At 40.2% G+C, this 11,729-nt stretch overlaps 1 protein-coding gene across 1 annotated transcript; it reads left to right on the top strand.

Moving 5' to 3' along the window:
• The first annotated feature begins 9,997 nt into the window (after window positions 1-9,997).
• Window positions 9,998-10,796, top strand: LOC138353042 (defective chorion protein, FC106 isoform-like). The gene is made up of 2 exons (XM_069305679.1): window positions 9,998-10,369; window positions 10,521-10,796. Exons 1-2 carry the CDS (start codon window positions 9,998-10,000, stop codon window positions 10,794-10,796), a joined length of 648 nt encoding a protein of 215 aa, XP_069161780.1.
• Window positions 10,797-11,729: the final 933 nt, after the last annotated feature.

Raw genomic sequence — 11,729 nt, 5'->3', positions numbered from 1 at the left:
TCACTCCAGCTTATGTACCAGCTTCTTATTCTTTACACTGTCAAAGGCTTTCCGACATTCCAAGAAAATGAAGTCCGCCCAGCCTTCTCTTTCTTGCTTAATTAAACTTTGTCACTTGGTCGTAGAATTCTATTAAGCCAATCAGGCAAGATTTATCCTCCCTGAATCCATGTTGGCGATTTGTCACGAACTCCCTTCTCTCCAGATGTGTTACTAGGGTTCTTTCCTCTCGATCTTCTCCATCACCATGCATGGTATACAAGTTAAGGACGCTGGCCTATTGTTCAGTGCCTCTTGCCTGTCGCCCTTTTTGTATATTGGGACCACATTCGCCGTCTTCCACATTTCTGGTAGGTCTCCCGTCGCCAGTGACCTACTGTATACAATGGGGAGTGGCAAACAAAGTGCCTCTGCACACTCTTTCAGTGCCCATGGGGAGATCCCGTCTGGACCAACAGCCTTTCTAACATCCAGATCCAGCAGGTGTCTCTTGATCTCCTCTCTCGTAATTTTGAACCCTTCCAGGGCCACCTGGTTTACTTCCCTTTATGTGATCTCACCTTGTTCTATTGTGAAGACATCCTGGAATCTCTTCTTGATTTCTACACACACCTCTTTGTCATTCTTTGTATACCTGTCCTCGCCTGTTTTAAGTTTCTTTATCTGTTTTTTCACTGTTGTTTTCCTCCTGATGTGACTGTGGATTAGCTTTGGTTCGGTCTTAGATTTGTTTGCTATATCATTTTCATAACTTTTCTCTGCTTCTCTTCTCACCCTAACATACTCATTACTGGTTCTGTGTGTACTTACCGAGTTCTACTTACCGAGTTGTGCTTGCAGGGGTTGAGCTCTGGCTCTTTGGTCCTGCCTCTCAACGGTCAGTCAACTAATTTACAGGTTCCTGAGCCTACTGGGCTGTATCATATTTACACCTAAAGCTGTGTATGGAGTCAGTCTCCGCCACATTACTTCCTAATGCATTCCATTTGTCTGCTACTCTGGCACTGAAAAAATTCTTTCTAACGTCTCTATGGCGCTTTTGGGCACTCAAATTCCACCTGTGTCCCCTAGGTCATGTGTCCTTTGTGTTAAATAGTCTGTCTTTATCTACCCTATCAATTCCTCTGAGAATCTTGTATGTGGTGATCATGTCCCCTCTAACTCTTCTGTCTCCCAGTGACGTGAGGTTTAATTCCCCTAGTCTCTTCTCGTAGCTCATACCCCATAGTTTGGGTACTAGTCTGATGGCAAACCTTTCAACCTGAACCTGACTGGAAAAAAATGAAGTCTGCTCATCCTTCTCTTTCTTGCTTATTCTTTGTCCCCTAATCGTAAAATTCTATCAAGCCTGTAAGGCAAGATTTACCCTACCTGAACCCATGTTGATGGGTTGTCACGAAGTTCCTTCTCTCCAGATGTGGTATTAGATTTTTTTTTCATGATCTTCTCAAATACCTTGTATGGTATACAAGTTAAGGACACTGACCAGTAGTTCAGTGACTCTTGTCTGTCACCCTTTTTGTATATTGGGACTACATTAGTTGTCTTCCATATTTCTGGTAGGTCTCCCGATTCCAGTGACCTACTATACACTATGGAGAGTGGCAAACAAAGTGCTCTTGCACACTTTTTCAATCTCCATGGTGAGATTCCGTCTGGCTCAACAGCGTTTCTCACGTCCAGCTCCAATAGGTGCCTCTTGACCTAACCTCTTGTAATTTCGAACCCTTCCAAGATCGCCTGGTTTGCTGCCACCTTTCCTAGCGCCGTGACCTCTCCTTGTTCTATTGTAAAGACCTCCTGGATAATCTTGTTGAGTTCTTCACACACCTCTTTGTCATTCTCTGTGTACCTGTCCTCACCCGTTCTAAGTTTCATCACCTGTTCCTTCACTGTTGTTTTCCTCCTGATGTGACTGTGTAGTAGTATTGGTTCGGTCTTGGCTTTATTAGCTATATAATTTTCTCAGCTGCTCTTCTCACACTAACATACTCGTTCCTGGTTCTCTGGTATCTCTCTCTACTTTCTGGTGTTCTGTTATTTCGGAAGTTCCTCCACGCCCTTTTGTTCAGTTCCTTTGCTTTCATACATTCCCTATTAAATCACAGATTCATCTTTTGCGTCTCGTTTTTTCCTGTCGGGCCGGGATAAACCTGCTTACAGCCTCCTGACTGTTTGGGTGACATAGTCTATCATGTCTTGTACAGACTTGGTTCTATGTTCTGTGTCCCATGGTATATCCCTTAGGAATTTATTCATCTCCTCATAGTTTCCCTTCCGGTACGCCAGCCCTTTGTTTCCCAGTTCTTTTTTGGGGGTGATAATTCCTAGCTCAACCAGGTAATCAAAGCTCAAAACACTATGATCTCTCATTCCCAAAAGGGGCTTCCAACTTAACTTCCCTTATATCCGACTAATTAAGGGTAAATTTCAAATCAAGCAAAGCTGGTTCATCCTCTCCTCTCATAATTGTCGGTCCCTTGACTTGTTGATTTAGAAAGTTTCTTGTTGCCACGTCCAGCAGCTTAGCTCTCCATGTGTCTGGTCCTCCATGTGGGTCTCTGTTCTCCCAATCTATCTTCCTGTTGTTGAAGTCTTCCATGATTAGTAGTCTGGATCCGTTTCTGCTAGCCACAGAGGCTGCTCTCTCTATTATATTGATGGTGGCCAAGTTGTTTCTATCATATTCCTGTCTGGGTCTTCTGTCGTTTGGTGGGGGGTTATATATGACTACTACTATAATTTTCTGTCCTCCAGCTGCTATGGTGCCTGATATGTAGTCACTGAAACCTTCACAGCCCTGATTAACCATCTCTTCAAAACTCCAACCTTTTCTTATCAGCAAAGCTACACCATCTCTTCCTTTCCATTCTCTCTCTTTCCTCACTACATAGTAGCCCTGTGGAAACACTGCATTTGTTATGGTTTTCGCTAACTTTGTTTCTGTGAGTGCTATTATGTCTGGGTTTTATTCTAGTGCCCATTCTCCAAGTTCACTTGTTTTATTTGTAATTCCATCTATGGTAGTGTACATTGCCTTGAAGCTCACTTCCTTCTGTTCATTTTCTTGTCCCTTTCTTGGCGAGCATTCTGCTGGTGTGGGAAGCTGTTCCGTGGGTGAGAAGATCTGTGAGGTGGTTTGCAGGGTCTCAGAGGATTTTAAGGGGAGGGGTAGGGGGTTCAAGGTTAGGGGGGACAGGTAGGGTATAGGGTAAGGAGATTGGGGGACATGGAGGATTCGGGGGGAGGGAGGGAGGGAGGAGGGATAGGGAGGGTATGGGATGAAGGGGGAGGGGGGACGGAGTGAAAGGTGGGAGGGAGACATGGTGGGAATGGGGTGACAGGGTGAGAATGGAGTGGGAGGGGGGAAGGGGGGGTGAGCATTTGAATGGGGGCAAGTAGGGAGGTGTGTGTGTGTGTGTGTGTGTTAGAGCTGGGGTGCTCTTGATCCCCTCTTTTTCATGGTGTCTCTCTTTTGATGAAATGGAATTCAATCATTTTGAAAACTTTTGTAGTGCATGTCTTTTAAAAACAAGCGTTGGTTTCCACTATCTCCCTTTAAAAATCATTCCCCTCGCTACCCGCGGGTGACAAAACTCGTCTTTACTTCGCAATTGCTAACTGTGAGCAGGTAATTTCCACTATTTTTTTCTTGAACTCTTATTATAAAAAAATATATTTTCGGCCACTCCTGTATCTTGTATGTTGTTATCATGGCACTGTTTTCTTCACACGATGGGTCTGAACTTTCTAAAAGTCTGTCTTCCGAATGTGCTCGTCTAACGTTTTGAAAAATCACAGGATTTATAGAAGCTTTATTTTGCGCTTTAATGAGATGAGGACTCAATGTTAGTTCTGAATAATCCAGCACGGTTCACGGGCTGGTGATATGAAGTGCTCTGAAGGACTATTTGTCCTCATCAAAACACCATTCACACTTACTTGTGTTAAGCTCATATCAGTTGAAGTGCTTTCCGCTACTGCGCCATTAAAACCCATCCCATCGGTCCAAACTTTAAGGCAACATATTGATAACTGACGAAGAGAAGCCGAGATTTCTAGTGCTTCTATCCTTGCTACAAGATCTTAGTTCCATGGACGTTTAGAGGCACCAGTAAAGTAAAAGGAAACAGTTCGGCAACAAACTGGTCGCGAATTTTATGAATAAGTGAAACAACTTCGTGAAGAGGCTCAGGCAGATTCAATGAGTGAGAGACAGAAGTATACTTGTGATTACACATGATATATATCACATTACCAAATGATAGTGACAACAAAGCATTTTGAATCGAGATTATCAGTGGTGATTGAGAGTATGGATGTGAGTATGTGTTTGTTTTATTGTCTTGTATTACTGTATGTTTGAGAGCCAGGACTTGGGAAATAGCTGGCGACCACGAACGCTCATTTATGTAGTAAGGCAGCTGCACTTATTCCCACGGAAGCTGGCCTATATTAACTGAATTAATTAGCTTAAATAACAATAATTAACCAGGTAAACGTTGAGCTGAGAACACATGTGGTATTGAGCAATAAATTTAATCCCATTCCTTGCAAATTTGAAAATAACCTCTAGAGACGTGTAAAAATAGAATTTTTCAAAAATATTTACAGCAATTAAATTAATTATAATAAAATTTATATTAATATAATTCAAAATATGAATAATATTAGTAATAATAATAGAAATAATTTAATTAATACTAATATGTATTAAAATTATATTTATAAAAAATAATGTGTAATACATATTTAATAATAAACATTATTAATATGCCCATATGTATATTTCATGTAATTATGTGACTTTTTTATATTAAATATAAATTATCAATATGAAAATGGTGATGAATATAAACTGAGGGAGAAGTACCGAGTCTCTTGATATACATGTACTGAAGACTGGCTGTGGTCAAGACCACTGTACAGTACCTCGTGCTGGTGGGCCCAGCGGGTAGATGTGTGGGGGTAATACCGGGCCACCAGATGACCTGCTCAACCATCAGCCACTCAAACAACTGCTAACACCACCGTCTATACCACCACCACCACCACCAACAACAATAATTTAAGCTGTCATTACCACCACCACCATCACCAACAATAATTTAAGCTGTCATTACCACCACCACCAACACCAACAATAATTTAAGGTGGCATTGCCACCACCACCAACACCAACAATAATTTAAGCTGTCATTAACACCACCACCATCACCACCACAAATAATAATTTAAGCTGTCATTACCACCACCACCACCAACAACACTAATTTAAGCTGTCATTACCACTACCACCAACACCAATACCAACAATAATTTAAGCTGTCACTACAACCAACAATGACCTAAGCTCGGGGTAATACTCTTCCCCCACAGATCCCCCGGGGTTCCCCAGGATTCAGGATGAGTCTGGCCGGAGACTGGAAGGTCCTATCGGTCCCTACGAGGATGGCTCCACCGTCAGGATGATGTGTCTCAGCTCTGGAGGTAAGTGAGAGGCGTTGTTTCTCAGCTCAGGATGTAGAAAAGAAAAATTTGTCTCAGCTTAGGAAGGAGTAGATCTGTAAGTCTGTCTATAAGGTAAGTGGTTGTCATAGGAGATGCCTGCACCTGCAGGTACGTACCTTGTGTGTGGGGAAGGGGGAGGCGACTGGGACCGTACCTTCAGTACCCAGCGAGATCCTTGTACGTAATATCAGTAGCTAACTAGAGGGACAGTCACGTGAATGCTGCTACCTGCTCGACACTGACCAGATAGCCACCTGTATGGATACTGTTGTACCGTACGTTGGGAGGGTAGCCACCTACATATTGTCGTACCGTACTTAGGGGGAAACCACCTGAATATCGTACTTCGGGGATATGCACGTGGGCGTTGCGACACGGAACAGTGACCGTGGACCGTGCCATGACACGAAACAGTGTCCGTGGACCGTGCCATGACATGAAACAGTGACCGTGGACCGTGCCATGACACGAAACAGTGTCCGTGGACCGTGCCATGACACGAAACAGTGACCGTGGACCGTGCCATGACACGAAACAGTGTCCGTGGACCGTGCCATGACACGAAACAGTGACCGTGGACCGTGCCATGACACGAAACAGTGTCCGTGGACCGTGCCATGACACGAAACAGTGACCGTGGACCGTGCCATGACACGAAACAGTGTCCGTGGACCGTGCCATGACACGAAACAGTGACCGTGGACCGTGCCATGACACGAAACAGTGTCCGTGGACCGTGCCATGACACGAAACAGTGACCGTGGACTGTGCCATGACACGAAACAGTGTCCGTGGACCGTGCCATGACACGGAACAGTGACCGTGGACCGTGCCATGACACGGAACAGTGACCGTGGACCGTGCCATGACACGGAACAGTGACCGTGGACCGTGCCATGACACGGAACAGTGTCCGTGGACCGTGCCATGACACGGAACAGTGGCCATGGATCGTGTCATGACACGGAACAGTGACCGTGGACAGTGTCATGACACGGAACAGTGACCGTGGACCGTGCCATGACACGGAACAGTGACCATGGATCGTGTCATGACACGGAACAGTGACCGTGGACAGTGTCATGACACGGAACAGTGACCGTGGACAGTGTCATGACACGGAACAGTGACCGTGGACAGTGTCATGACACGAAACAGTGTCCATGGACCGTGTCATATGATGGCACTCATCACGCCAACCAGGGAGGCGAGATCCTGAACATTTTAAGGGCGGTAAAAGCTGGTGGAGGCGTGTAAACACTCGGGCCTGGCTCAGAGGGCACCAGCGTGCAGGTGAAGGATAGGGTTAGCGTCGCTCCACTTGTTAAGTGTCCCTCGTCCAGGACACTGACGCTAATTACCTGAGGGGGATAGTGAAGCCCTGCTGAAGTAATTAATATAAGGGTGAGAGCCAACAACTACAGGTGACAGGGATATAATTAATACTGATGATAATGACGGCTCAGATACTGAGTATTATTTTAAAATTGACGAAGAAAATTCAGCTTCCTAAATTCAGCTACAATTATAAACTCATTTAGCTTCACTATAAGTGCCGCCCTCAAGAACAATCACACATGTTCTTATTTCAATTTCGTACCGTTCAATTTTTCGTAATTTCCGTGTCAGAGAAGTTAGTAAATGGAATGTACTAGGCAGTGATGTGGTGGATGATTCCATACACAGTTTCATACGTAGATATAATGGAGCTGGAGAAGCTTAGGAATCTGTACACCAGTAGAGTGACAGTTTAGAGGCGGGACCAAAGAGACAAAGCTCAACCCCCGCAAGCACAACTAGGTGAGTACATGAGGTGGGTCATGTGACTACCAGACACAGCATCTTGAGGTTATCTTGAGGTTATCTTGAGATTATTTCGGGGCTTAAATTAGCGTCCCTCCTATCCTCGACTAGGCCTCCTTTTTGTTACATACTCCCAAGAAGCACCCTGTAGCAGGTGTCTAACTCCCAGGTACTTATTTACAGCTAGGTGAACAGGGGCATCGGAGTTAAAGAAGCTCTGCCCATTTGTTTCCGCCTCCGCAGCGGATCGATCCCGGAACCTTAAGACTACGAATCCCGAGCGCTGTTCACTCAGCCGTCAGGCATATATTCAGTATCTTCAAGAAGAGTGCAATTTTGATCCCCTTGCCATCAAAAATATGTAACACTGGCGAACTCATTTTAAGATGAGGTTGGCGAACAATCCATAATTTCAACAATTACAACTTCAATTTAACGTATGGTTAAGAAAGCACATTAGCAGTCGATAATAATGAAGAAGGTCCACTCATAGTTATATATAACGCCTGAACAAGCGCAAGTCTAGCTGGAAAACTTCAAAGTGACTCTAATATAAAACTGAAAAAGATAATTATAATATTAAACTATAAATGCTTTACAAATCTGGTGGATGTAATACTGCAGACATACGAGTGCAAAATATATGTTTCTCTTCATTTAAGATATCAATTGATGTAACTCAGAGAATAATTGATGTAAATCACACACCAATTGATGTAAATCAAAGACCAATAGATGTAAATCAGAACCCAATTGATGTAAATCAGTGACCAATTGATGTAAATCAGTGGCCAATTGATGTATATCAGAGATCAATTGATGAAAATGAGTGACCAATTGATGTAAATCTGAGACATATTGATGTAAATAAGAAAGCAATTGACGAAAATGAGACACCAGTTGATGCAAATAAGAGACCAATTGATGTAAATCAGAGACCAATTGATGTAAATCAGACACTATTAATGCAAATTAGAGACCAATTGATGTAAATCAGAGACCAATTGATGTAAATCAGGGAGCCATTGATGAAAATGAGAGACAAGTTGATGTAAATCAGAGAGCAATTGAAGTAAATCAGTGACCAATTGATGTATATCAGAGACCAATTGATGAAAATGAGTGACCAATTGATGGAAATATGAGACATATTGATGTAAATAAGAAAGCAATTTATAAAAATCAGAGACAAGTTGATGTAAATAAGAGACCAATTCATCTAAATTAGAAACTAATTGATGTAAATCAAAGACAAATTGATGTACATCAGAGACCAATTGATGTAAATCAGAGACCAATTGATGTAAATCAAAGACTAATTAATGTAAATCAGAGACCAATTGATAAAAATGAGAGACCGATTAATGTAAATTGGAGACCAATTGATGTAAATCAGAGACCGGTTGATGTAAATCTGAAACCAATTGATATAAATCAGAGACCAATTGATATAAATCAGAGAGCAATTGATGTAAATCAGAGACCAGTTGATGTAAATGAGAAACCAATTGATGTAAATTAGAGAGTCATTGTTGAAGAGAGACCAGTTGATCTTAATCAAAGATCAATTGATTTAAATCAGAGACCAATTGATGTAAATTAGAGGTTTTGATGCAAATGAGAGACCAGTTTATGTAAATAAGAGACCCATTGATCTAAATTAGAAACTAATTGATATAAATCAAAGACAAATTGATGTAAATCAGAGACCAATTGATGTAAATCAGAAACCAATTGATGTAAATCAAAGACCAGTTGATGTAAATCAAAGAGTAATTGATGTAAATCAGAGACCAATTGATAAAAATGAGAGACCGATTAATGTAAATTGGAGACCAATTTATATAAATCAGAGACCAATTGATGTAAATCAGAGACCAATTGATGAAAATGAGTGACCAATTGATGGAAATATGAGACATATTGATGTAAATAAGAAAGCAATTTATGAAAATCAGAGACCAGTTGATGTAAATAAGAGACCAATTCATCTAATTTTGAAACTAATTGATGTAAATCAAAGACAAATTGATGTACATCAGATACCAATTGATGTAAATCAGAGACCAATTGATGTAAATCAAAGACTAATTAATGTAAATCAGAGACCAATTGATAAAAATGAGAGACCGATTAATGTAAATTGGAGACCAATTGATGTAAATCAGAGACCGGTTGATGTAAATCTGAAACCAATTGATATAAATCAGAGACCAATTGATATAAATCAGAGAGCAATTGATGTAAATCAGAGACCAGTTGATGTAAATGAGAAACCAATTGATGTAAATTAGAGTCATTGTTGAAGAGAGACCAGTTGATCTTAATCAAAGATCAATTGATTTAAATCAGAGACCAATTGATGTAAATTAGAGGTTTTGATGCAAATGAGAGACCAGTTTATGTAAATAAGAGACCCATTGATCTAAATTAGAAACTAATTGATATAAATCAAAGACAAATTGATGTAAATCAGAGACCAATTGATGTAAATCAGAAACCAATTGATGTAAATCAAAGACCAGTTGATGTAAATCAAAGAGTAATTGATGTAAATCAGAGACCAATTGATAAAAATGAGAGACCGATTAATGTAAATTGGAGACCAATTTATATAAATCAGAGACCAATTGATGTAAATCAGAGACCAATTGATGAAAATGAGTGACCAATTGATGGAAATATGAGACATATTGATGTAAATAAGAAAGCAATTTATGAAAATCAGAGACCAGTTGATGTAAATAAGAGACCAATTCATCTAATTTTGAAACTAATTGATGTAAATCAAAGACAAATTGATGTACATCAGATACCAATTGATGTAAATCAGAGACCAATTGATGTAAATCAAAGACTAATTAATGTAAATCAGAGACCAATTGATAAAAATGAGAGACCGATTAATGTAAATTGGAGACCAATTGATGTAAATCAGAGACCGGTTGATGTAAATCTGAAACCAATTGATATAAATCAGAGACCAATTGATATAAATCAGAGAGCAATTGATGTAAATCAGAGACCAGTTGATGTAAATGAGAAACCAATTGATGTAAATTAGAGAGTCATTGTTGAAGAGAGACCAGTTGATCTTAATCAAAGATCAATTGATTTAAATCAGAGACCAATTGATGTAAATTAGAGGTTTTGATGCAAATGAGAGACCAGTTTATGTAAATAAGAGACCCATTGATCTAAATTAGAAACTAATTGATATAAATCAAAGACAAATTGATGTAAATCAGAGACCAATTGATGTAAATCAGAAACCAATTGATGTAAATCAGAGACCAGTTGATGTAAATCAAAGAGTAATTGATGTAAATCAGAGACCAATTGATAAAAATGAGAGACCGATTAATGTAAATTGGAGACCAATTTATATAAATCAGAGACCAATTGATGTAAATCAGAGACCAATTGATGTAAATCAGAGACCAATTGATGTAAATCAAACACTGCTTTCAGAAGCTCACTAACTCACCTCGGAAAATATTTCTCCTTCGCGATAATAATTTATGACACCAAAAATGATGACTATGGAAACAATGCTCAAACAGTGAGAATCACAGGTGGAAATATACCATAATATGACTATGGAAACGATGCTCAAATAGTGAGAATCACAGGTGGAAATATACCATAAATGCAACTCTTATAACAACGACTTATTAAGGCTAACAAATTTACTCTTCAGACAACAAATTAAATAATTATTACAAATTCATGTTATTCAGATCACAGTCTATTCGAATTTCATACATGTAAACAAACTACACATGTGCAACTCATTTAATTGCAATTTAGTAAAGTCAGTATTTAATAACAGAGTAGCATGGAACCAATAGACCTTACACAAGGTCTATTGGTTAGCATGGAACCAATAGACCTTACACAAGGTCTATTGGTTAGCATGGAACCAATAGACCTTACAAAAGGTCTATTGGTTAGCATGGAACCAATAGACCTTACAAAAGGTCTATTGGTTAGCATGGAACCAATAGAACTTACACAAGGTCTATTAGTTAGCATGGAACCAATAGACCTTACAAAAGGTCTATTGGTTAGCATGGAACCAATAGACCTTACACAAGGTCTATTGGTTAGCATGGAACCAATAGACCTTACAAAAGGTCTATTGGTTAGCATGGAACCAATAGAACTTACACAAGGTCTATTGGTTAGCATGGAACCAATAGACCTTACAAAAGGTCTATTGGTTAGCATGGAACCAATAGAACTTACACAAGGTCTATTGGTTATCATGGAACCAATAGACCTTACAAAAGGTCTATTGGTTAGCATGGAACCAATAGAACTTACACAAGGTCTATTGGTTAGCATGGAACCAATAGACCTTACACAAGGTCTATTGGTAAGCATGGAACCATAGACCTTACACAAGTAATGTC

The sequence above is a fragment of the Procambarus clarkii genome, chromosome 56 (genome assembly GCF_040958095.1).
Source record: "Procambarus clarkii isolate CNS0578487 chromosome 56, FALCON_Pclarkii_2.0, whole genome shotgun sequence".
Classification (NCBI taxonomy): Eukaryota; Metazoa; Arthropoda; class Malacostraca; order Decapoda; family Cambaridae; genus Procambarus; species Procambarus clarkii.
Note: the sequence above shows the minus strand (reverse complement) of the source record. Positions and strands in the feature narration are given on the sequence as shown.

What these genes read in the sequence shown, in the direction of transcription:
- LOC138353042 (XM_069305679.1), top strand. Translation starts at nt 9,998, where the DNA reads ATGAGACATATTGATGTAAATAAGAAAGCAATTTATGAAAATCAGAGA. An exon ending in TAAATGAGAAACCAATTGAT is followed by an intron (nt 10,370 to 10,520) that starts GTAAATTAGAGA and finishes GATCTAAATTAG; the next exon opens with AAACTAATTGATATAAATCA.